The sequence below is a fragment of the Suncus etruscus genome, chromosome 12 (assembly GCF_024139225.1).
Source record: "Suncus etruscus isolate mSunEtr1 chromosome 12, mSunEtr1.pri.cur, whole genome shotgun sequence".
Taxonomy (NCBI): Eukaryota; Metazoa; Chordata; class Mammalia; order Eulipotyphla; family Soricidae; genus Suncus; species Suncus etruscus.
The window spans coordinates 85,951,882-85,979,264 of record NC_064859.1 but is presented as its reverse complement, the minus strand read 5'-3'; the positions used below and the strand labels follow the sequence as shown (position 1 = coordinate 85,979,264).

The 27,383-nt window shown below is 40.4% G+C and overlaps 2 protein-coding genes across 2 annotated transcripts in view; one reads left to right on the top strand and one right to left on the bottom strand.

Moving 5' to 3' along the window:
• The window catches only part of TDRD15 (tudor domain containing 15), a 162,014-nt gene extending 141,060 nt beyond the window's left edge, over window positions 1-20,954 (bottom strand). The window contains 1 exon segment of the mRNA XM_049784668.1: window positions 20,909-20,954. Coding sequence (XP_049640625.1) covers window positions 20,909-20,954 — 46 coding nt within the window.
• A 28-nt stretch (window positions 20,955-20,982) lies between these two features.
• Window positions 20,983-27,369, top strand: LOC126024274 (uncharacterized). Its single transcript, XM_049784667.1, has 4 exons — window positions 20,983-21,610; window positions 22,973-23,088; window positions 24,437-24,582; window positions 27,162-27,369. Exons 1-4 carry the CDS (start codon window positions 20,983-20,985, stop codon window positions 27,367-27,369), a joined length of 1,098 nt encoding a protein of 365 aa, XP_049640624.1.
• Window positions 27,370-27,383: the final 14 nt, after the last annotated feature.

Genomic DNA, 27,383 nt, shown 5'->3' with positions numbered 1-27,383 from the left:
GAAACAATAGACTCATATAGCAAGGTGGCAGGCTACAAAATTAACACACAAAAATCAATGGCCTCTCTATACACTGATAGTAATAAGGAACGAACATAAAGAAAACAACCCCATTCACAATAGTGCCACACAAACTCAAATATCTTGGAATCAGCTTGACTAAAAATGTGAAGGACCTATACAAAGAAAACTATAAAACTCTGCTCCAAGAAATAAGAGAGGACACGCAGAAATGGAAACACATACCCTGATCATGAATTGGCAGGATTAACATAATCAAAATGACAATACTCCCCAAGGCATTGTACAGATTTAATGTGATCCCTCTAAAGATACCCATGACATTCTTTAAAGAAGTGGATCAGGCACTTTTTTAAATATATTTTTTATTTAATTAACATGATCATAGTTGGGTTACAGTCATAACCAGAACACCCCCCCTTCACCAGTGTAACATTACCCTCTTCCCCCTTCCCATTCCCTGCCTGTATTCGAAACAGGCATTCTACTACAGTTATTTGCTTTTAATTTCAGTAAGTTGTATTTTTTTCCTTAAAGGATAAGAGTAAAAAAATATAGTAAAGTGTGATAGTGGCAATTGCCGTTGTTTGCATAGGTCCAGAAAAATTGGGGAAATAGAAAAAATCCTTGACCTGATTACAAAAAGGCCTCACCACAGAAGTTTATTGCCATAAGACCGACTCTGGGTTCCAGGCATACCAGTCTGTCCAACTCGAGTCATTTTCAAGGTCATGGTGAAACTTTTTCACACTTTAGCTGTTGTTGGTATCATTCTTATATTTAAAGACTCTTGATTCTGTGCATTTCTTTCATCGATGTCAGGCTGATATGGAGCATCCTCTAGTTTCAGCATACCATTAAATGCGGAGCGATCTGCCCTGCATGCAGACTGTTGCTGAGTCGTCTGGGTGTTGGGAGCACTCTTTGGAGTAAGTCAATGCCAAAGCAGTGGTAGGTCTTCCCTGGTAGAGGCTTGGGTCCTGGTAATGTTATAGAAAATTGTGGTTGTTTCCATAGATGGTATCCATTGTTCAGGTGTGTGGGGGCAATGCCCATTCTTCTGAGGCCTGAGCCAAATTATTATGCCAATGTTCAGTGTAAAAGGCCTAATTACATTACCAAATTTGTGTTCCCATCTCTATTAGATAAGAACTTATTTGCATATGTATTATTTTCCCATTTTAATGTGCCTATGCAAAAGAGAAGCAATGCCACAAGATATTGTTGGTGCATCTGTGTACCGATGAATAAAGTCCAACATTCCCTGTAACTGGGTACATACATGAAATCTATACAGAGATACTCTTCTACCAGTATTGCTTATAAAACAGATCTCAAAGGGGGGAAATCAAACAATCAAATAACAAATCCAGTAGGCAAAATTGTCACTATATGAGGATAATTGAAAAGAGTTATAGATGTTAAGGGAATACATCTGAGATATACAAAGAGATACACGTGACCCTTTTATGTTTTAAAAATAGTCAAGAGGGAGGGGGGGGTGTTTCCGAGACACCACTTTGGTCTGTGATTTGGACAAGTTAAGAGAGCATGGAGCCATGTCCTCCCCTTGTTGCCTGCTGAAGCTTCTGACTCCCCGAGAGGTGTTTGCTTCCTAATTGCTGAAAGCTGAAAGTTCAGCAGTCCCTTCCCAGCCCCTTGCAGAAACAAGGAAGCCTGGGGTCTCTTTTAAATTGCACCTCACCAGAACCCACTTGCAGGGACCCTGAGCAGTTGTCCAGGAATAACCCTGGGGACTGGGAGGAAGGACAGAGAAGGCTGTGGGGGCAGCTGTGGCTGCATCTTTACTTTATCTTGGCCAAAAAGCCTACAGCATGGAACGCTGCCATGAGGTATTGCTTGCTGAAGCTTCACACTCCACCAAAAAATTACTGTGAAAGATATGTAATCCACCTTGGCCAAAACAAAAATCCTTAGTACAGAAAAATGGTTAAATGTGGGGTAGCAAGAGATGGGACTGAGGGAGTAAAGGAATAAAAAGAGCGACTGGACGACGTTCAGATAATGACAGCAAATAAAAAACAATAATATCCATATATTTCTCATAATGTTTCACGCGGGGGCACTTGCCCCCACGTGGTTTCACAATGGACAGGTTTAATAAGAAAAATACCCTGGTAAATCCTAATGCCACAATCTATTGTGCTGCTATTCCCACCTTGCTGGTTTGCCCAGCCATGTGGCCAGGCAAAGTCCTGAAGTATTGGAGGAAGGAGGTAGAGGGGTGCTGGGGTGACATGTCCTGCACCCCTTCCTAGGCCTGGTTACAGAGGCCTTTGGCATGGTAGAGGACTGCCAAACGCCATGCTAGCAGGGTATCAGGCACTTTTGAAATTCATTTGGAAAAATAAACATCCTAGAATAGCTAAAGCAATCATTGGGAAAAAGAATATGGGAGGAATTACTTTCCCCAACTTTAAACTTTACTACAAAGCAATATTTATCAAAACAGCATGGTATTGGAATAAAGACAGGCCCTCAGATCAGTGGAATAGGCTTGAATACTCAGAGAATATTCTCCAGACATACAATCACCTAATTTTTGATAAAGGAAAAAGAAATCCTAAATGGAGCAAAGAAAGCCTCTTCAACAAGTGGTGTTGGCACAAGTGGCAAGCCACTAGCAAAAAATTGAACTTAGACCCCCAGCTAACATCATGTACAAAGGTAAAATCCAAATGTATTAAAGACCTCGATATCATACCCAAAACCATAAGATATATAGAACAACACGTAGGCAAAACACTCCAGGACATTGAGACTACAGGCATATTCAAGGAAGAAATTGCACTCTCCAAGCAAGTGAAAGCAGAGATTAACAGATGGAAATATATTAAGCTGAGAAGCTTCTGCACCTCAAAGGAAATAGCGCTCAAGATACAAGAGCCACCCACTGAGTGGGAGAAACTATTTACCCAATACCTATCAGATTAGGGGCTAATCCCCAAAATATACAAGGCACTGAAAGAACTTTACAAGAAAAAAACATCTAATCCCATCAAAAAATGGGGAGAAGAAATGGACAGACACTTTGACAAAGAAGAAATACAAATGGCTAAAAGGCACATGAAAAAATGCTCCACATCACTAATCACCAGGGAGATGCAAATCAAAACAAATATGAGGTACCACCTCACACCCCAGAGATTGGCACACATCACAAAGAATGAGAATAAACAGTGTTGGCGGGGATGTGGAGAAGAAGGAACTCTTATCCACCGCTGGTGGGAATGCCGTCTAGTTCAACCTTTATGGAAAGCAATATGAAGATTCCTCCAAAAACTGGAAATCGAGCTCCCATACGATCCAGCTATACCACTCCTAGGAATATACCCTAGGAACACAAAAATACAATACAAAAACCCCTTCCTTACACCTATATTCATTGCAGCACTATTTACCATAGCAAGACTCTGGAAACAACCAAGATGCCCTTCAACAGACGAATGGCTAAAGAAACTGTGGTACATATACACAATGGAATATTATGCAGCTGTCAGGAGAGATGAAGTCATGAAATTTTCTTATACATGGATGTACATGGAATCTATTATGCTGAGTGAAATAAGTCAGAGAGAGAGAGAAAAACGCAGAATGGTCTCACTCATCTATGGGTTTTAAGAAAAATGAAAGACATTCTGCAATAATAATTTTCAGACACAAAAGAGAAAAGAGCTGGAAGTTCCAGTTCACCTCAGGAAGCTCACCACAAAGAGTGATGAGATTAGTTAGAGAAATAACTACATTTTGAACTGTCCTAATAGTGAAAATGTATGAGGGAATCGGAGAGCCTGTTTAGAGTACAGGCGGGGGTCGGGTGGGGTGGAGGGAGACTTGGGACATTGGTGACGGGAATGTTGCACTGGTGATGGGTGGTGTTCTTTACATGACTGAAACCCAAACACAAATATGCATGTAATCAAGGTTTTTAAATAAAAAAAGAACTCTCAGCAAGATGGGAATGGAAGGAACCTTTCTCAATATAGTTAAGGCCATCTACCACAAGCCAGTGGCAAATATTATCCTCAATAGAGAAAAACTAAAAGCCTTCCCTCTAAATTCTGGCACAAGACAAGGCTGTCCTCTTTCATCACTCCTATTCAACATAGCACTGGAAGTACTCGCTATAGCAATTAGGCAAGAAAAAGATATCAAGGTAATCCAAATAGGAAAGGAAGAAGTCAAGCTCTCACTGTTTGCAGATGACATGATACTCTACTTAGAAAACCCTAAAGACTCTAGCAAATAGCTTCTAGAAACAATAGACTCATATAGCAAGGTGGCAGGCTACAAAATTAACACACAAAAATCAATGGCCTCTCTATACACTGATAGTAATAAGGAACGAACATAAAGAAAACAACCCCATTCACAATAGTGCCACACAAACTCAAATATCTTGGAATCAACTTAACTAAAAATGTGAAGGACCTATACAAAGAAAACTATAAAACTCTGCTCCAAGAAATAAGAGAGGACACGCAGAAATGGAAACACATACCCTGATCATGAATTGGCAGGATTAACATAATCAAAATGACAATACTCCCCAAGGCATTGTACAGATTTAATGTGATCCCTCTAAAGATACCCATGACATTCTTTAAAGAAGTGGATCAGGCACTTTTTTAAATATATTTTTTATTTAATTAACATGATCATAGTTGGGTTACAGTCATAACCAGAACACCCCCCCTTCACCAGTGTAACATTACCCTCTTCCCCCTTCCCATTCCCTGCCTGTATTCGAAACAGGCATTCTACTACAGTTATTTGCTTTTAATTTCAGTAAGTTGTATTTTTTTCCTTAAAGGATAAGAGTAAAAAAATATAGTAAAGTGTGATAGTGGCAATTGCCGTTGTTTGCATAGGTCCAGAAAAATTGGGGAAATAGAAAAAATCCTTGACCTGATTACAAAAAGGCCTCACCACAGAAGTTTATTGCCATAAGACCGACTCTGGGTTCCAGGCATACCAGTCTGTCCAACTCGAGTCATTTTCAAGGTCATGGTGAAACTTTTTCACACTTTAGCTGTTGTTGGTATCATTCTTATATTTAAAGACTCTTGATTCTGTGCATTTCTTTCATCGATGTCAGGCTGATATGGAGCATCCTCTAGTTTCAGCATACCATTAAATGCGGAGCGATCTGCCCTGCATGCAGACTGTTGCTGAGTCGTCTGGGTGTTGGGAGCACTCTTTGGAGTAAGTCAATGCCAAAGCAGTGGTAGGTCTTCCCTGGTAGAGGCTTGGGTCCTGGTAATGTTATAGAAAATTGTGGTTGTTTCCATAGATGGTATCCATTGTTCAGGTGTGTGGGGGCAATGCCCATTCTTCTGAGGCCTGAGCCAAATTATTATGCCAATGTTCAGTGTAAAAGGCCTAATTACATTACCAAATTTGTGTTCCCATCTCTATTAGATAAGAACTTATTTGCATATGTATTATTTTCCCATTTTAATGTGCCTATGCAAAAGAGAAGCAATGCCACAAGATATTGTTGGTGCATCTGTGTACCGATGAATAAAGTCCAACATTCCCTGTAACTGGGTACATACATGAAATCTATACAGAGATACTCTTCTACCAGTATTGCTTATAAAACAGATCTCAAAGGGGGGAAATCAAACAATCAAATAACAAATCCAGTAGGCAAAATTGTCACTATATGAGGATAATTGAAAAGAGTTATAGATGTTAAGGGAATACATCTGAGATATACAAAGAGATACACGTGACCCTTTTATGTTTTAAAAATAGTCAAGAGGGAGGGGGGGTGTTTCCGAGACACCACTTTGGTCTGTGATTTGGACAAGTTAAGAGAGCATGGAGCCATGTCCTCCCCTTGTTGCCTGCTGAAGCTTCTGACTCCCCGAGAGGTGTTTGCTTCCTAATTGCTGAAAGCTGAAAGTTCAGCAGTCCCTTCCCAGCCCCTTGCAGAAACAAGGAAGCCTGGGGTCTCTTTTAAATTGCACCTCACCAGAACCCACTTGCAGGGACCCTGAGCAGTTGTCCAGGAATAACCCTGGGGACTGGGAGGAAGGACAGAGAAGGCTGTGGGGGCAGCTGTGGCTGCATCTTTACTTTATCTTGGCCAAAAAGCCTACAGCATGGAACGCTGCCATGAGGTATTGCTTGCTGAAGCTTCACACTCCACCAAAAAATTACTGTGAAAGATATGTAATCCACCTTGGCCAAAACAAAAATCCTTAGTACAGAAAAATGGTTAAATGTGGGGTAGCAAGAGATGGGACTGAGGGAGTAAAGGAATAAAAAGAGCGACTGGACGACGTTCAGATAATGACAGCAAATAAAAAACAATAATATCCATATATTTCTCATAATGTTTCACGCGGGGGCACTTGCCCCCACGTGGTTTCACAATGGACAGGTTTAATAAGAAAAATACCCTGGTAAATCCTAATGCCACAATCTATTGTGCTGCTATTCCCACCTTGCTGGTTTGCCCAGCCATGTGGCCAGGCAAAGTCCTGAAGTATTGGAGGAAGGAGGTAGAGGGGTGCTGGGGTGACATGTCCTGCACCCCTTCCTAGGCCTGGTTACAGAGGCCTTTGGCATGGTAGAGGACTGCCAAACGCCATGCTAGCAGGGTATCAGGCACTTTTGAAATTCATTTGGAAAAATAAACATCCTAGAATAGCTAAAGCAATCATTGGGAAAAAGAATATGGGAGGAATTACTTTCCCCAACTTTAAACTTTACTACAAAGCAATATTTATCAAAACAGCATGGTATTGGAATAAAGACAGGCCCTCAGATCAGTGGAATAGGCTTGAATACTCAGAGAATATTCTCCAGACATACAATCACCTAATTTTTGATAAAGGAAAAAGAAATCCTAAATGGAGCAAAGAAAGCCTCTTCAACAAGTGGTGTTGGCACAAGTGGCAAGCCACTAGCAAAAAATTGAACTTAGACCCCCAGCTAACATCATGTACAAAGGTAAAATCCAAATGTATTAAAGACCTCGATATCATACCCAAAACCATAAGATATATAGAACAACACGTAGGCAAAACACTCCAGGACATTGAGACTACAGGCATATTCAAGGAAGAAATTGCACTCTCCAAGCAAGTGAAAGCAGAGATTAACAGATGGAAATATATTAAGCTGAGAAGCTTCTGCACCTCAAAGGAAATAGCGCTCAAGATACAAGAGCCACCCACTGAGTGGGAGAAACTATTTACCCAATACCTATCAGATTAGGGGCTAATCCCCAAAATATACAAGGCACTGAAAGAACTTTACAAGAAAAAAACATCTAATCCCATCAAAAAATGGGGAGAAGAAATGGACAGACACTTTGACAAAGAAGAAATACAAATGGCTAAAAGGCACATGAAAAAATGCTCCACATCACTAATCACCAGGGAGATGCAAATCAAAACAAATATGAGGTACCACCTCACACCCCAGAGATTGGCACACATCACAAAGAATGAGAACAAGAAGTGTTGGCGAGGATGTGGACAGAAAGGAACTCTTATCCACTGCTGGTGGGAATGCCGTCTAGTTCAACCTTTATGGAAAGCGATATGGAGATTCCTCCAAAAACTGGAAATCAAGCTCCCATACGATCCAGCTATACCACTCCTAGGAATATACCCTAGGAACACAAAAATACAATACAAAAATCCCTTCCTTACACCTATATTCATTGCAGCACTATTTACCAGAGCAAGACTCTGGAAACAACTAAGATACCCTTCAACAGATGAATGGCTGAAGAAACTGTGGTACATATACACAATGGTATATTATGCAGCTGTCAGGAGAGATGAAGTCATGAAATTTTCTTATACATGGATGTACATGGAATCTATTATGCTGAATGAAATAAGTCAGAGAGAGAGGGAAAAAAACGCAGAATGGTCTCATTCATCTATGGGTTTTAAGAAAAATGAAAGACATACTTGCAATAATTATTTTTAGACACAAAAGAGAAAAGAGCTGGAAGTTACAGCTCACTTCATGAAGCTCACCACAAAGAGTTTAGTTAGAGAAATAACTACATTTTGAACTATCCTAATGAGAATGTATGAGGGAAACAGAAAGCCTGTCTAGAGTACAGGCGGGGGTTGAGTGAGGAGGAGGGAGATTTGGGACATTGGTGATGGGAATGCTGCACTGGTGATGGGTGGTGTTCTTTACATGACTAAAACCCAAACACAATCATGTATGTAATCAAGGCGTTTATATAAAATATATATAAAAAGAACAAAGTGAAAAGCTAATCCATCTGCAAGCCAGAAATCAAACATTCCATCTTAACTTGAACTTCCAGCCTCCAGAGTTGTTAGAAATAAAGGTCAAAGTTCCCCATATTTTGTCATGAAACACCAAAGCTGGCTAGTGTACCTTTTATGATAGTTCAATTTGTAATATATTGAGAAGTTTCCATATTAATTTATTTTTTAATTTTATTTAAATAAAAATGTATTACATAAAAAACAGTAGACATGATCATAAAAAGCCACTATATGCTGAATAAGGATAGATAAATATCTGAAATAACTGTCAGCTTCTTATTTATTTGGGGTCCTTGTGTAAAGTTATTTTGCAGGGAAATGTGTCATAAGCAATATTTATATAAGAACACACCTAAAGACCCATGACCATGGCTATTCTGTGTATTCATGCTCTTTCCTATGCACCTTTCATCAGAAATCTGTACATGATAACAGCCTACCCTAGAAATTCCTTAGGAAATCCCAGTAAGTCCCTATTCTTTTTGGAGAAAAGTCACTACAAAATTTTCATATTACCTCTCTGAGCATTTTTTCTAGGGTGAAGTGAAGTTCAGAATATCATGCCTTATTTCTCTAACAACCCTCACCAACATCCCTGGGTTTCTTAATCTTTTCAATGAGAAGCAGGATCTTAGAGTGTGTGGGATATGAAGCCAAATTTTCTGAATTTGGCTAGCTGCTAAATATTTCTGGAAAGTAATTTAGCTCAGGTTCCTCACTTGTGATTTAAAAAAAAAAAGAAAATAAACAATGTAAGATACAATGAGTTATTAGGAACTAAGTAACTAGTGGAATCAAAGTCTACTTAATAAACTTTAGTAATTGCCCGTTATAAATTCTTTTCAATAAGATGTCATCTTATTTCTCAGATACAGACAAATATGCACATGATCACAGTCACTAAGAAACAATTCTGAATTGTCCATGAGACCCTCTGATACTCACAATCACCCTTCTAGGTTTCTCCACTGTGTTAAAGGAGAATTCTACTTGGTTTATAGTTTGATGGGCTCTGTAGTATTTAGCATTGATTTTTATATATTCAAGAACGAAAGTTCAGCCATTACTTTTTCAATGGTTTTTCTTTTGAATATTAAATGAGATAATTTACATAAGTCAACTGTCACAATGAAGGGGGGACACTTTGGTGCTTGATACATTTCAAAAAAGTACAGATATAAATTTGGATCTGTTATCACTCAGAAGCAGAAAGATGGCTACTCTACATCCTCAGCATTTGGGCTTGCTATTTTCACTGGTTTGCTAAATTTGTCGCATTTTGTTGGTGGGTTGGATGGTTTATCTCCAGTTTGATTTTAAATCCCAACTCCAATTTTTATTCTCTTTTTCACCCCCAAAGTAGCTATTTTACAGGATTGAATATTACATCATCTATTTATTTTCACTTTCTTTAAACAAAATGTTGAATTGTGCAAGACTTCTTAAACCTGGATACTTTCTGAAGGAAAAAAGAAAAATGGCTAGTCAGAACACGATATACTTGATAAAAAAAAACTTGAGATTTCAGCTATGGGGGCTAACGTATCTCTTTAATTTCCTAAAATACAAGGACCCCAGCCTGAGCTTCAGTAGTAAGGCTCACATGCCCAGGTGATGGGTCACTGCTTGGAAAACACCTGGAGGAGAAGCACCCCGATAAGGCATGATCCTGCTCATTGAGCAATAAACACTGATGTGTCATCCTCTTGGGGACAGGCCATGCTCTGTTATCAGATCTGCAGAGGAGTCACTCAGGCCTATGGATAGATTCCCAGAACTTAGGACTTTCTAACATTGAGGCTCATTGGGAATTTCCTATAAACAACAATTAGCTACAAATTAGATCATAGAGCGGCCGGGAAGGTGGCGCTAAAGTTAAGGTATCTGCCTTGCAAGTGCTAGCGTAGGACGGACCGCGGTTCAATCCCCCGGTGTCCCATATGGTCCCCCCAAGCCAGGGGCGATTTCTGAGCGCATAGCCAGGAGTAATCCCTGAGCATCAAACGGGTGTGGCCCAAAAACCAAAAAAAAAAAAAAATTAGATCATAGACATGAATATAAAATCTTAAACTATAAACTTCCTAAAAGAAAACAGGAGAAACCTTCTTGATCAGTTTTAGGCAAGGCTTCTTAAATATGACATCAAAAAGGAACTAATACAAAATAAATTGGTCTTGATCAAAATTAATAACTTTAATACTTAAGTGACAACTATCAGAAAAGTAAAAAGACAAATTAAAAATGGAAAAAAATTGCAAGTCCTGTGCCTGACAAGCACTTGTATCAACTCATCAAATACCTCTTACACTGTAATAATAAAGATGTCAAAACAACTCACTAAGAAAGCTCAGGGTGGTAAATATTTGGTAGGTACCTTCTAAGTAGTGTTTGGGACGTTCCTTAGAGAGTCAGATTGCTCTCTATGCTCGGGCCCTTTGATACAGTACTTCTCAGACCCAATCCCAGAGACATTGAAAGCTACCAAAGTCACATTCAGCAGTGTTTGCAGGGATGGGATAATGAAGAAATACTTTAAGTACCAGAGATTAAATTAGGACTCTTGTCCAAGTCCTGACCCCTGAGTTATCTCCACAGCTGAAAAAAAATTTAAAGAGACATTTTATCATAAGTTATCAATAAAAATGCTAAAAAGATGCTAGACATCATTAACCATCTTGGAAATGCCCATCAAAAGAATAAGATACCACTTCAAGCCCATTAGGATGGTCATAACAAGTGCAACAACAACAAAAAGAGACAAATAACAGCAATTGTTGGTAAAAACAGAAGAATTAAAACCTTCATACACTAGTGGTCAGATAGAAAGCAGTTACAGATATTTTAAAAATAGTCTGGCAATTCCTCAAATGATTAGACTGGATTTACCACACGACTCAGAAATTTTACTTTTAGGTCTTTACTCAAAAGAAAGCAAAGCTTATGTCCATGGATCAGAAAGTTAGTGTGACCCTGGTTCTACCCCCAGATCTTCATACAGTCACTGAACACTGCCAAGAGTGATCCCTGAGTGCAAAGCTAGGAGTAAGCCATGAGCACAGAAAGCATTGGACAACACACCCATCTACAAAAATATAAAATAAAATAAAAATTTAAATTGCAGACAAAAATGTACAAAAAATATTAACAGTAGTTATTCCTACTAACTACTTAGTGGAAATACAGTAAGACACTGTTCACCAATTGGTGCATAAAGTGAGCTATATCTATATAATTACTATTATTTCATGATGAAAGTAATGAAATTTTACAATATGGGTAATCCTAGAAAACATTGCAAATGTACTATATCTTTGTCCAATCATCTACTAATGTTTGTTTTGGCTTTTTCAGCAGTTTACTTAAGTAGTTAATGTCATAAAATCATAGAAAATATAACTTTTGCTTTAATAATTTTAGCTTTGGGCACCTAAATTTTTTCCTATGTTGCTGCATTGTTTGGTAACTATCTTTAGCTACTCAGGACAGCTCCATACTATTTGCAAAATGGCTGCATTTATTCCTACTCCCACCAATGGGGAATGGGAATTTCTTTTCCTTTGTTTCTTTTCAACACTTGTTACTTCTGCTTTTGATGCAAGCAAATTTGTGGTGTTATCTCATTGGTTTTTAATTTGCATTTGCACGGCTTCTAAGTGATGATAAGTGTTTATTTGTTCCTGATTATTGGCCATCTGTATATCCTAACTGGAGAAATGTTTGTTCATATCGTCTAGTGACTTCTCACTAGATGGCTTGGATTTTTTTTTACTGTTTTGTTCTTAATAACATTTTTAATATGATTTCGTCATTAAACCTTTATTATATGTATAGTGTGTAAATATTTTTCCTCATTCTGAAAGTTGTCTTTTGGTTCTGCTCTATTTCCTTTGATATTCAAAAGCCTTTTGATTTAATGCTGCCAATTATTTATCATTGTTTTTAAAGTTTCCCAAGACATCGCCAACACTAATATCAAGGAATACTTCATCTATGGGTACCTTCTCTGTTCTTTACAGATTTGAGTGTTACCTGAAGGACTCTACCTCACTTTGAGTTTATTGTTGTATAGGGATTAGAGCATAATTCCATCTTGTTTTTTGTATATAGCCATCCAAATTTCCCAAGTTTGCAGAAGATACTGTCCTTTCCCTAGTTTATAGTTTTATAACCCTTACCATAAATTATCTCGAAATGTGCTTAAGAATGTCAGTGTTAGGGGCCGGAGTGGTGACGTAAGTGGTAAGGCATCTGCCTTCTGAGTGCTAACCTAGGACAGACCGCAGTTCAATCCTCCAGCATCCTATATGGTCCTCCAAGCCAGGAGCGATTTCTGAGTGCATAGCCAGGAGTAATCCCCTGAACATCACTGGATGTGGCCACAAAAAAGGTCACTGGATGTGGTAAAAAAAAATGTCAGTTTTACTTTATTAACATCATTTATTTTTAGTCCAACACCATAAAGTTTTAATCACCAGCATTTTGTAGCATAGTTTGAAGTCAAAATGATGTTTCCACTTTTATTTTCTTCCTCAGTCTCAATTGAAGAGCAGTTGAGGCTATTTTGTGAATTCATATTGTTTTCCTATTTTCTGTAAGAAGTCTTTGAAGATTTTATTAGGATTGCATTGAGTTTCTCTTGGTAAGAATATTTTTATTACATTAATTTTCCTTATCCATGTACATGAAATGTCTTGTACATCTCTAAATTTTTTCTCTGTCTTTTTAGAAGTATATTAGATAAAGTGTTTTAATCTTTGTCAAAGTTATTTCTAGGTATTTAATTTTTTAAATGAACTTGTAAGTGAAATTGTTTTCTTAATTTCTTCTTGCTCATTATTTCTAATAGGAATATAACAGATTTTTGTCTATTGATTTTGTAAACAGACACTTGATCTACTCACTAATTGTTTCTAAAAGCTTTTTAATAGAATCTTTGGGATTTTCTATGTATGTTATCAAGTCATGTTCAGTCTTATTCATTTCTCAGTCTGGATTCCTTTCATTTCTTATTGTTACCTAATTTCCTAAAGATCTCTAATACTAAAAATATGAGTGATAATAGTGGGCAGCCTTGTCTTGTTCCTGATTTTGCAAGAAAGTAACTCTCAATTCTTCATCACTGACTATGGCATTAGTTGTGGGTTTATTGCATATGGCCTTTATTATGATACATTCTGTCTACTCTCACTTGGTTGAGTTTTATAATAAATCAGTACTGAGCTTGTCAAAATCTTTCTAAACATCTATTGAATTTTTCCTTTCCTCTTTTTGGTGTAGCATATTATATCTATAGATTTTTGCATGCCTGGAATAGACCCCAATAAGTCATGATGTGTTAATCTGTTGGGGAAAATGTTGAATTAAATTTTCTATTATTTTTTCTAGGAATTTCTCATCTGTGTTCATCAGAGATATCAGTTTGTAGTATTCCTTCCTCTTTTCTTTTTCCCTCTTGTGATTTCCTTGTTTGGTTTTTGTGTCAGAATAATGTTGGCTTCATAAAATGCATTTGTAGTTACTCCTAATAATGAGAATGTATAAGGGTTATAGAAAGCCTGTCCAGCATACAGGTGGGGGTTGGGTGGGGAAGTGGGAGATTTGGGACATTGGTGATGGGAATGTTGCACTGGTGATGGGTGGTGTTCTTTACATGACTGAAACCCAAACACAATCATGTATGTAATCAAGGTGTTTAAATAAAATATATTAAAACAAAGAAACTGAGAGATAGGTCTAAAACTTATTGATAAAAGAATATGATACAGAAATTTGGGCTGGGGGTATGAGTAGGAGGTAAATTATTCTTCTCATTCCCAGTGCTGTGCTCAATCAATTAAATTCTCTATTTTTATTTCCCTTCACAGCATTGGGCAAGGAGAATTTGGTCCAATACATATAGCATTCTATAACAACCTAGAAGCATAAGGCCATATGTACTGTATTCATTGCCAAAGAAGCAGTATAAAGCTTGTTTAGTAGCCTTCAACTAAATGAAAGTTTTCATTAACAAAATGTTTTGTCTTTTCCTGAGTGCAATGCATTATTAGGATCCCTCCCAATCTCTGTGCCATTTTTTACCACTCTTTTCTAAACTTTTCTAGGTTTTCTGAGGAACTGATCACCACATGTGGACATATAGCCAAGGCTCACACATTGTTCTTTCAAAGATATCATCCACTCTGCTTACCTGAATTCTACTCACCATCCAGGATGCAACACATCCTCCATCCTCTAGCGTCTAGAATATATGAGATCCACGTTGGACCAACTGCAATTTGACCATGTAGATCACACACTATTATCTTTATATATGCTTGTAATTAACTGCTGTATGTATCCACTTTCTTGTGTAAGCTCTTAGAAAGTAGAGGACTTGGAATTCCCTACTCAAAAAGAAACAATGGTACCTGGAAAAGGAAAGCTTAATTTGTTTCACTAGTCCTCTTTTATCAATAGTTTTGATCTCAGCATTCTGACGTTGATAACTTCTGCTTGGTAGTCCTTTGACAAAATTTATAAAAAAAAAATCTTTTGAAAAGTCAGTAAAGAAAAAACAACCAAAGTCAGAAAGATAAATCCCCCCCCAAAAGTGATAAAAAAAAGTTTTCAAAAAAAAGAGCTAAGGCTGAGGTAATGACAAAGCTAGACCTGATGAGAAACACTTTCTGAAAATTTCACAGTGTCCCCAGAATGACATTCATACTCCCTATTTGGAAATATATTTAATTTAAAATAGATAGAGCTGGACCAGAGTGATAGCACAGCGGTAGGGCATATGCCTTGCATGTGACCAACACAGAATGGACCCCATTTTTATTTCTGGCATCCCATGTGGTTCCCCCGAGCCTGCCAGGAGTGATTTCTGACCACAGAGCCAGGAGTAATCCCTGAGCGCCTCCAGGTATGAAGGAAGGAAGGAAGGAAGGAAGGAAGGAAGGAAGGAAGGAAGGAAGGAAGGAAGGAAGGAAGGAAGGAAGGAAGGAAGGAAGGAAGGAAGGAAGGAGGGAGGGAGGGAGGGAGGGAGGGAGGGAGGGAGGGAGGGAGGGAGGGAGGAAGGAAGGAAGGAAGGAAGGAAGGAAGGAAGGAAGGAAGGAAGGAAGGAAGGAAGGAAGGAAGGAAGGAAGGAAGGAAGAAGGAAGGAAGGAAGAAGGAAGGAAGGAAGGAAGGAAGGAAGGAAGGAAGGAAGAGAAGAAAGAGAAGAAAGAGAAAATAAAATAACATAAAAGAAAATAAATAAAATAGCTAAAGCTTTTAGTTTAGTGATGTAAGTGCAGATGGACTCCCAGAAATCCATCCTACTCAGTAATACAAAAGTTCCAGCCTCAATTCATAACTACCATTAACTTTGAGCCCAGTAAAATTCATGTATTGATTTTAAAGTTCCAAAGTCTTCATAAACTCAAAGTAGTCGAAATGAAAAGGGACTTATAAGTTTAGTTAGTAGTCACTTATCACAAAGATGAGAAATGACTATTGGGGTCTGAGAATGTCCCATGATCCTCCTTCACAGGTCATGCCTTTCATGCAAATTATGACACACCAAATAATTTAAGATACAAATATAAGCAGCTAAACTCAAGAGTAAAAAATAATATGTATATATTTATATATACATATATATATTATATATGCTTTATATCTCAAAGGAGTGGTCTCACTTTATAAACACCATCTTTACTCCTTAGCTTTATTCCTGAGCTCTTTCCAATGAGAAGTGTTTGTGAGAGTGAGAACAGAAGGAAAGAAAGGTAGAAACACAAAGCTCTTGTCTTCTAATAATTGACAAGGTAACAAGTAAAAATACATGAAAACTTGGATGATAAAATGAGAAAAATAGAAATTCAACAATGGTAACAACAATGGATATGTATGAAGACTTTTTCCAGATCAGTTGCTCCACAAAGAAACTGATGTCCAGGCTCAAAGAGATAATACAATGAATAGGATACTTACCTTTCACACAGCTCACCTGGGTTTGATCCGGTTACCCTATGTTGTCTCTCAAGCCTGCTAGGCATGATCCCTGAGCGCAGAACCAGGAGTAACCCCTGAGCACAGCTGGGTGTGGCCCCAAAACCAAAAGAAGAAAGTAATAAACTGATAAATCAAAATCATGATTCTCTGAACTGAGTCCAGAGAAAGGGTCCTCAAAGTAGGAGTTCAAGGAGCTAAAGCAGCATCCTAAAGGATGACTGAATAAAATCCGAGTCAAGGTAATGAGCCCTCCTGGTATAGACTCTCACTGCGAATGCAACAGGGCTGATTGAACTTTTCCTTCTCCTCTGAGAACTGATGCCTTTTCCCTTTCAAGAAGAAAGATGGAGTCAGAGTTGCTTTCAGTGTCTTCATGAAAGGTTAATCATCCATCAATAACAGCTTCATATGGTTGATGCTGACAACTGCCTTCCACTTGCACTGTTCACCCAAGTGCATTACATCTCCTTGACATCTTTGTGCACATGAATAGGGAAGGGTACCCAGCAAACCAATGCACATTTTGTCATTGGCATATTCAGACCACACTGAATATCTAGCATTATTGCTGTAGTGCTTTTTGGATTTTTTTTTGTTTGATTTTTCTTTTGGTATTGTTGTGTTTCTCTCCCTGTTACCCTTTCTTCTCTCCAATTGATATTTATAGCCTCTAGAAGGACTCCACCCATTTTTGCTTGTTTGTTTTTTAATCCCATTTTATTTTGTTTTCTTTTCTTTAAACAGAACCACATAACTTGAACCATCTTGTTCCGCCTCTCAAATTGAGGGGGAAATAATGGAGGCTACCAAGATCAAACAGTTGTATGATCACTACATAGTAATAAAAATGATTGTACTTAAACACCAAATCCAAAGCCATCAACAACAAACTCAATACCCAATTTACAAGCTAGACACAGAGGGGGCCACTTATACTAGCAGCCTGAGGGGTAAGGGAGAGGTATTATGGGATGCATGCTGGGAATGGGGGTAGAGGGAAGACAACTTTGGTGGTGGGAATTCCCGATTCAATGTCATTATGTACCTAAAATATTACTCTGAAAGACATGTAATCCACTTTGGTCAAAATAAAAATTATTATTATAAAAATATAAATGTAATTTCCAGCTTCTGGGTATTATTTGCAAATACAGTGCTGTCATAGGCAGAAACTACATAGGTTAATTAATCACTGTCAATACTGGTCCGTCTTTGCCAGATGTTTTCTAACAACATAACTGAGAAGAATTTCTATCCGATTGTATTTCCTTGCTTTACATCACTTCAAAACTTTTATTTAGTACCATGATGACTGTACATAAATATCTGGAAGCAATTGGATATCACTGAGTGGCCTAGATTCAACTCATTTGTGTTCCATGAATTTATGCACTCAGCAAACACCTACTGAACTCAAAACATTAGGCTCAATAGCTTCAATCATTTTCTGAACTTAGCCGGAAGTCTTCTGATCACCAGCAGATAAATAGAATGCATAGGTTTACTTCAGGAGACTGTACCTGAGCTACTCAATATTAACTAATTCCTTGAAATTCTACCAGTATGTGACTTCCTAATAGATATCCAGCTCCGTGATTACTCAGACTGATGGGGCGCAGGCAGAATGTTGCATTCATGAGCTGATAAGTAATAGCCACTAGCTGAGATTAATGCCTGTGATATCAAAATGTGTCTCTGCGAGATACTTGTCTGCTTGCCAAAGGAAGGAAGACCTTTATGGAGTAAAGAACAGTGATCTTAGACACCCACAAATGTTAAGCATCATCAGAGGCAGATTGCTACTTGGTCATAGATATGGTTGGCCACCACAATGCTCTGGCCTCTATCTCTGCTCCCTTTCCTTGGACAGTTTCCTACATTTTTATTTTTAAAACTTGTGTTTTATACCTTCTACAACTGCTCACTCACATGGATCTAGCAAGCTCAAATAGATGTCCTGCAATTATACTTTCTTTCTAGCCACATAATAAACAGCATCTACCATTTATTGATTTTGATGAGTAAGGGCAAGCATCATGGTATCAATGCAATTGTTTACAAAATTATCTTATCTAATTTTCCCAGAATCTAGGAGGTAGATCTTGTTCATTATATTCTAGGGAGTTAGATCTTGTTAATTATATTTTAGGGATGAGAAACTATAGGTCTATAAAAATAAAGTCAGTTGCCTAAAGTTACGGATCTCATAAGAAACACAAGTAGGAGTCAATCCTTGGTCTACTTGAATCTAATTTCCAATTGGTTTCTTTCATTTTTATTGCTTTACCTTGGGGCCAGTATATTCTCTGTCCAATGAATTTTTGAGTAACTTATACTCAAAATTTCCTGAAAACTGATTCCATTTGAAGTCTCTCTGAAAACTGGCCTGTCGCTTCTAAATCATAAGAACTATTTTATAAGCAAGAAATGAAGAATGTTCTATGAAAGCAAATAGGTATTACCTGGGGACACAAATAGTACATATGTTCAAATAGATATTAAGAGAAGTTCTACATGGATTTGACACATTAAGAATAACCTGCTCACCAACTCCTGAAAGGATTTCTGTACTTAGGGAAGCTCAATAATTCAACATCTGTGCTCCTGAGGCCACTGAGCTTGTCAGAGGTTGAGTCCTGAAGCCTAGAGCTGGGTGACTTTCAAAAGAAATAAGAATGAAAAAGAGAAGTTGGTTTCCATTCCTCCAATTCATCAGCTCTCCTCTATTTGAGAGGCACAGTTTCCTGGGATGCCCAAGTATTCCACAAACTTTCCTGGCCCCCACATGATCACCTCATGTTTGAGTTCCAAATTCTAAGAAGGAGATTCACTGCTGACAGTTCTTCACCTATCCTTTGTCAACAGGTAATACCTGGATTGTGCTTGTCAACCAAAGCAACATTCTTTGCTTCACTTCTAGATACCTATTTGAATACACTAGTCTCTTAAACTGTACACCCAGAGAACTAGACCATACCCTAAAGCATTAGGAACATATTTTTCCCACAGACTATCAGTTCACATAAAACAGTTCCAGTGTTATGTGGCCATAAACAGTGGCCAGAGAGATAACACAGAGGTAGGGCATTTACTTTGCACACAGACAACCCAGGACAGTCCCAGGTTCAACACACAGCATCCCATATGATCCCCCAGTCTGCTGGGAGCGATTTCTGAGCACAGAACCAGGAGTAACTCCTGAGCGCTGCCAGATGTGGTCCCCAAAACAAAACAATAAAAATAAAAAACTATTCCAGTACAATGCTGAGAGAAGTGGAGCTTCAAAACAATGGTTCTTTCAAGACTCTTAACAATTCTGTGGTGTAGGTACTGGCAGCCTTGGATTATGGCCTCTAAAGTCAACACCACTAGGAACCAAAGTTAGCATGCTGGGTGACAGTGGTCATGAAAGGGAGTTTTCTGTCCACCAGGAAGTTCCAGGTGAAACTGTAGTGAGTAACTGAGGAGGAATAGGATGGAGGAGAAAGATTTGGGCTCAAAGCCAGTATTTGAGTGTGAGGATCCTCCAAGCAAAGTGGGATTTTCAGCTTCAATTATTACTAGATCAGGAACAACCTTTCTGAATGATCCATAATCCATCCGGTAGCCTCAGGAGCCGAGTGACTTCACAAATTCTGTCTGCTCTGCATTTTACCCAATAAACGAGCTGACAATCAAATATCATTCCTCCTGGGCCTCCCTCCAGCACCAGTCAGTCCACAGCCCCTTGCCATGGCCTGAGCATCCTCTCTGCTCCCAATGCCTTCTTCCACTCTCCAGTGGAGATGCCCACACAGTTTAGGACTGTTCTTGTCCTGCCTTTGAGGTTCAGCCACAGTTTTCTCTCAGCACCCCCAGCTTCCAAGACTCCCCCAACCAAACTGAAGATGCACAGTCAGCCTAAAACATCTCTACCTGCTACCTCAAAGCCAAACCTAGCCTGCCTTTCCCAGTGTTTCTAGTTTAGTCATATGAGGGGTGCTGGGATACCTAAAGTGTCTGGGATTCACAAAGTGTCTGGTGGATGTTTCCTGAGAGGGAAATGGACACACACCTGGAAGAAAAGAAGCAGGAGAAACCCCACATCCATCCTTGCAGGGAGGTTGTGTCTGCGGTCTCCTCTTCTCATTGGGGCTCAAACATCCTGGAGCCATTTCTGTTTCCCCCAGAATACCAGCCAAGGTGGTCTTCTCCAGACACTGGCACACACACACACACACACACACACACACACACACACACACACACACACACAAAACACAGCTGATCCAAGGAAGGTGCATCAAGTAAAGAAAGAAGCCATTCACCCCTCAGAGTCCCTCTTTTTCCCTTGTCCCTGTTCCTTGAAGAAGGGGAGGGGAGTCCAGGGCCTCCCCCAGGACAATCCTTATCACAAGAATTTGTGGGGATTAGGGGCTCCCAAGCACAGGCAAAGTCCACGCGCAAAACAGCAAGGGAACATCTCAGCCCAACAGAGCTAAGCAGGGTGTCTTGGAAGGCAATGCTGCGGGGACCAAGGGTAGTTGGCCCATGTGCCCCAAATCATTATCTTCTACAGATAGGAGCTGGGTAGGGGTCTTGGGGCTACTGTCCCCAGGAGTTTTCCTGAGACCTCCCACCTCTGGCCATCGGTGTCTGGGTCCCAGCTGAGCCCGGGGCCCTCATCGAGGCTCCCCAGGTCTCTAGCTTGGAAATGCAAACAAACCTGGGCCGCCGCCCTTTGAACCTTTTGCAACTAGCTGTGCGCTCTGAACCCGCCGCCCCTTATAAAGAGGATCGGAGTGCCAGCAGCACAGTCCCGAGCTGCCAGAAGTGGGTGCCGGCTTGGAAGGAGCAGCGAGGGACACCAACACCAGCCAGCCCGGGCACAGGGACCGAGCCTCCGCCGGTCCTCTCGGCCATGGGTGCGCCGAGGCCCGCGGTGCGGCTGCCAGTGCTGCTGCTGCTGCTAGTGGCCTGCACTTGGGCCCGTGAGTGTGGGGCACGGGAAGGGTTTGGGGGACAGTCCACACCGGGGCTGGGAGGATTCAAGCTCTTGCAAACGAAAAGCCCGGGATTGGGACAACCTGGGCCTGGAGCTGAGGGCGAATGGGGACATCATAGCGGGGACAAAGCTGTCCCATATTGGGGGTACCGGGGAAGCACTGGGTGCCTACCATCCTGCAAGAGAAAAGCACCCTGTGCAGATCTTGTAAGGGGGAGGAAATTGGGGGAAATTGGGAAATTTGGAAATTGGGGGAAATTTGGAAGGGAATTGAAGGAAATTGCTTTTTCTTTTCTTACAGAAGAAGTGCTGGGAAATGTCAGCCCGAGCTGCCCAAGTAAGGCAAATTCCCCACAGGGGGTGGGAATGGAGGGGGTAGGGACTGAAAGGGTCCTTAGGCAGACAGACAGACAGTCAGACAGACAGACAGACAGACAGACAGACAGACAGACAGACAGACAAAGAGACAGACAGACACACACACCAGAGCAGCCCCTCTGTTCTCAAACATAATGTGATGTTGGGATTGGTGTGTACTGCTCTGAACCCCCCAAGAACAGTTCTTTGGAGGGCTCTGTTCTCTAAAGAGACACCGCCATCCTATTTATTAATGGTTAATAATTGACTAATTGAAAAGCAAGAGAGTGAGGAAATGCTGACATTAGTCCCTGTGCAGAAATCCAGACCCCTAACCCCTTTTCTATTTACCTGGCCCGGGATCAGAGGCTGGTACCTGGGAATCCTTGCCAAGGTGGGAGGCTGGTTGTGGTGGAGCAGCACCGCCATCTTGTGTTCAACTGGCATCACTGCCTCTGGGCTCAGGTACCAAAGATTATTTCTCAAAAGCGGCTGGGAGATTCAAGTACAGCAGACATTTCCAGAAATTCTTTCTGGAAGGCTCCTTAAGACAACCAGATACCACAGATAATTAATTTAAAAAATGCCCCAGAGATATGATAGCAAAATATTCACATGACTCTTGTATTTTGCTAGCTGCAGAGACATCTGAAATAACAGTCTTAGAACTTCTTTAGGTTTAGTTTTGGTCTTATATTGGTTTGGGGGCCACACCCGGTGATGCTCAGGGGTTACTTCTGATTTTTCATTCTGGAATTACTCCTGGCTGGCTCATGGGACCGTATGTGGTGCCAGGGATTAAACCCAGATCTGCCAGTACAAGGCAAACATCCTACTTTGCTGTCCATTCTTAATATGCTAGTCCCATCTACGGATATTTTGTTGTTGTTTTGTTTTGGGGCCATACCCAGCAGTACTAAGAAGTTACTTTAGACTCTGCACTTGTGAAATCACTCTTGTCAGGCTCAGGGTACCATATTGGATGCCAGAGCTACAAATCCAGTCAGCAATGTGCAAGGCAAATGCCCTACCCGCTGTGCTATTGTTCTAGCCCCCACCTATAGATTTTTGGACTCTCATTATTTGGCCTTCTATTTGTTGTAGCTCAGGTGATATAGTCAAAGAATGCAAGTTAAGTTAAACATTTTCCTCAACAAAAGTATAACCGAGAAGCTAAACTCTAGACGGGAAAATTAAGTATAATTCAGGAGCTTAAAATAATTTGGGTTTACTTCGCTTTTTTTTTTTTAATTATCTATGCCACTGCTCCTCTTGGCCCAGAACTGAATGTCTTGGGGGAGTTATTTCTGCCTTATTGGTTGACTTCATTTTCTCATTTTAGAAGACACTACTCGCTTCAAACACCTCAGGAAGTATGTCTACACCTATGAGGCGGAAGGTTCCAGTGAATTCCCTGGGACTGCTGATTCAAGAAGCACCACCAAGATCAACTGCAAGGTAAGAGAGGAGAGAGGTTTTGAAGCAACAGGGACTCTGGGGCTGAACAAAGTCAGCTCCTACTGGAAGGAACCAGAATTATTATCCTTTCCCAGAGCTGGGACAGCACTCAGTTTGAAAGCCCTCCACTTTGCAGACTCCTCTGCCACAGAAAACCTAGGCAACCTGTTTACCACGAACTTCTAAGAATAACAGCTCTGGAGGGAGACAGACCTAACATGAGAGATGATCCTAGAAAGAAATATAAGTAGGTATTTCAGGAAAGAACTCTGGATGGTGGGTTTTATCATTAAAGTCAAGCAGAAGAAAAAAGAAGAAAAGAAAGAAAGAAAGAAAGAAAGAAAGGAAGGAAGGAAGGAAGGAAGGAAGGAAGGAAGGAAGGAAGGAAGGAAGGAAGGAAGGAAGGAAGGAAGGAAGGAAGGAAGGAAGGAAGGAAGGAAGGAAGGAAGAATTTTCAAATAAAGTAATTAAAGGAGAGATGTGGAGGGAGGAAGGGGAGGAGAAAGGGAGGAAAGGAAGGAGGAAGAGAGAGGAAGGAAAGAAGAGAGGAAGAAAACTGAGTTTTTATTTTTCAAATAAATTTGTGATCTTTATGGAATCTTTTTCCTTTGTCCTTGCTCAGATAAAACAAATCTGAAACTGCTTTGGGGCTCATGTGACAATCAGCCTAAGTTCCCTTTTGTTTCTAGAGCTTTGTGCTTTGCTTTCAGCTTCATAAATATGGTTTTCATTCCATTTTTAAGTCATATTGATAGCATTTCAAGTGCCTAATAGTCACCTGTGGCTTTTGGCCACCATATCAGATAGCACAAATACAGATCATCTCCAACCTTCCAGAAGATTCTTTAACCAGGGTTGGAAGACAACCAGGGATCTATTTGAACTCCAGCTAATATGCTTCTCTGACCCATCTCAATAGTACAGACAGTCATTTATTTTTGGTGCTGTTGAAATCAATGATTGCCCCACTCCTGCTCTTTGGGTTTTTTTTTTTTCCTCTTAATTTTCACTCCCTTCTTGTCTTTTAATCAAACTTTCTTCTCTAGAGTTAAATGAGATGACTTGGGAATTGAGTAAAAAAAAAAAAAAAGATACCTTTTTTTATATGTTGAAGTTAAAGAACTTGGTATCCCAGAACATAAGAAAGAGCAAAAATCAAACTCTTTGTCCTTCATGGAGGGATCAGGGAGCTTGTCAAGGACACGCATGCGATGCTGTAAAACAAATGATGCAGTAAAGCTCCCAACAGCACCTCCCTGGGTTTTCCAATTGAAAACAAACCCTGAGCGTGGGAAAGGTCTCACAATGTTGCTGAAACATCTTCATGATGATCATCTTTCCCTCTCAGGTCGAACTAGAGGTCCCACAGCTTTGTAACTTCATCCTGAAGATAAGCCAGTGCACGCTGGAGGAGGCATATGGCTTCGATCTGGACGGCAAGACCTTGCTGAAGAAGACCAAAAACTCTGAAGAGTTTGCTGCCGCCATGTCCAAGTACGGCCCGAGCTCTGAGCAGCACTGGGTACTCTGGCATGAATCTGTGAGCTGGGAGTTTAGCTCCACTGCACTATGAGTTTGTGTGTGTTTGCGTGTCTGTGTCTAAGAATGAGTGATTTCCCTGTGGCGTGAATATACATGTCCATGGATGTAGTTTTATGTAATTGATTCTCTTTTCAATATAGATCAGAGAATTGCAAGGGTTTGGGGTGGGTGCTATTTTATTTTTTTATATATTTTGGGCCATGCCCAGAGTCACTCAGGGATTAACCCTGGCTCTGTGCTCAGAAATTATACCTGGAAAGCTTAGAGGACCATATGGGGTGCTCTATATCAAGCCTGGGTCAGCCACATGCAAGGTAAATGCTCTACCTACTGTGCGCAGGCCCTGAGATTTATAACAACCAAAAGCAATGCATTAGCACCCCTCTTCTAGGAGATTCCCCCAATAGTCACTTAACTGTGTCTAAATATCTGCAGTTTGAGCTTCTCCACTCCATGTAGCTGAGATATTTGTTTGCATTATGAGTTCCTGTGCAGAAAATCAAACAGGATTCATGCCCAGTGGTCTTCAGGTAGGGTCTCTGGCAACTTGCTGTGTTCGCCATAGCAGTGTAGGATGTCTCAGTGGAAGGCCAGGCTCAACCAGAGATGTCCTGTTCACGGTGGTCAGACCTTTCCTATATCCTATCTGCCTCATGTCTGGCAGCCAGTGTCCATGTATGCTGACCTTGGTAGCAGTTGTTGATCATGTTGAATGTCACCCTGCCTCACCTCCATGTTATAGTGTCCTAAGTAAATGCAAGTCATTGTAGTGACGAAGTAAATTAAAGTTGCTGTGGATGGAGCAGAAACTCTTCCTGCGCTTCGTTCAGGTTTCTAGAGGAATAATTCAGCTGCTAGTCTCTTCTGTGCAGAGAGGGCCTTTGGTGTTCTCAGCAGCCCCCTCATTTCACCCCAAAACTAAGTGGCAGATTACGAAAGTGGGCTGTAGGACCAGGAAGGAGCAGTGGTTACTGGGTGATTCTTTCTCCCCCACAAACAACAGGAACTCCTTCCCCTGACAATTTCAAGGCACTGCAAACCTGCAGCTCAGATTCTGTAATTTTCTAAGAGAGTAGGGAGTTGGGGCAGATGTGCCAGTTCTCCTTGTACTCCCTCAGATTTTAGAGACATTTGGAAAGTACCCTGAGAGCAAAATCAAGCTTCAGATATGCCCGAACATGGGATGAAAGGGGTGAATACCCAGCTGCTGTTTGAAAAGAGACTCAAGTTCACTAGGAAATGTTTGTCCAATTCATAGATTGATGCAATTCATAGAACAGACATGTGTCACCTCTCACTCATAAGGCTACCAAAAGTTGCAGTAGTTCTTTTCAATAGAAGTTAGTCTATGACTAGCCTCAACACACAGAATTGATGGACACAAGAGAGTCTACACAGAACAGAGTGTTTCACAAAGCGTTGTCAATCTGGGAGTTTAGCCCATGACAAGAGTAATGTGTTAAGATGTTTGTCTTTAGCATTGTTTGTGTGGAGAGATGAAAGAGAAATTGATGAATGGCTGAATGGCATGGGTAGGGGGATAGCAAACGGCTGAGTATAACCATAGAAGAGAATGTTAGGGGTGGAAGCAATAGTACAGCAGATAAGGCCTTGGCCTTGCACACTGGTTCCCTGAGCACTGCCAGGAGTAATTCCTGAGTGCAATCAATAGTAACCCGTGAGCATCGCTGGGTGTGGCTACCCACCAAAAAGAACAAAATAATAGGTGCATTTAAAAAAATTCATTAGAACCTGTTTTCCAAAATAGGCAGTAGCCACTCCCCCTGATTGGCTGGTATGATAAGGGGTGTGGTAGTAATTTAGATATCATGGAGGGCATGCAATTTCTGCTTTTTTTTGTTTATATAAAGAAGATAGATTTCCTGGAGGTATAAAGGAATATTTTTTTATGAAAAGAGACACTAGTTCAAATAAGTCTTGGAACTTTAGGGTGAGAATTATACCAAATATATACCACGAGTATCATGGAGGAAAGCCAGATGTGGGGACAGTATGTAGTTCTATGCAATTCAGTGATGGCATCTTTACCTGTGCCTGTTTACCTCAAACCCATCTCAATCTGATTTTCTGGGTGAGGAAGGACAAGTGGAATGTCTTGCTGATTATTGTACCCAGGAAGGCTGAAAGCAGAGATAGGAGTGAAAGAAGAGTGAGGCAATGGGGAAGCCCAGTGCAAAGGTTCAAAGCATATGCATTTTCATTTACCTGCACATATGTATTAATAAATGAGGAAAAAAGAAGAACAATAAGGCCAACGCAATAGCTCAGGGGTCTGGATTGGCTCCATGCCTTGCATGAAGGGGAAACCTGATTATGATCCCCTGCACTACACATCCCCCATCACTGGACCTCAGAAGTGGTCTGTCCAGCCCAATTGGCTGAATACCAGGAGTTGTCCCACCCCTGCCCCATGTCTTGGCCAATAGATGCAAAGAAGACTAAAGGCCCAGCTTCCTTCTAAGGTTGTCACTGGGGAATGAACCTGCCCCTGACCACCTCTCTTTGGGCAGGTATGAGCTCAGGCTAACCGTTCGTGAAGGGAAGCAAGCTGTGCTTTATCCAGAGAAGGATGAACCAAAACACATCCTGAACATCAAGAGAGGCATCATTTCTTCCCTCCTGGTGCCCATGGAGACAGAAGAAGACACACACGTGCTGTTTCTGGTAAGAACCTGGTACACAGATAAGAACAGTCCTAGGACCATACCTTCTCCTTGAAAGATGAGTCCACT

Bases quoted from the DNA above. Each gene is read 5' to 3' on its own strand.
- LOC126024274 (XM_049784667.1), top strand. From the start codon at position 20,983: ATGCAAACAAACCTGGGCCGCCGCCCTTTGAACCTTTTGCAACTAGCT. The intron at 21,611-22,972 runs GTAAGGCAAATT...TTCTCATTTTAG, and splicing joins TGTCAGCCCGAGCTGCCCAA to AAGACACTACTCGCTTCAAA. The intron at 23,089-24,436 runs GTAAGAGAGGAG...TTTCCCTCTCAG, and splicing joins CCACCAAGATCAACTGCAAG to GTCGAACTAGAGGTCCCACA.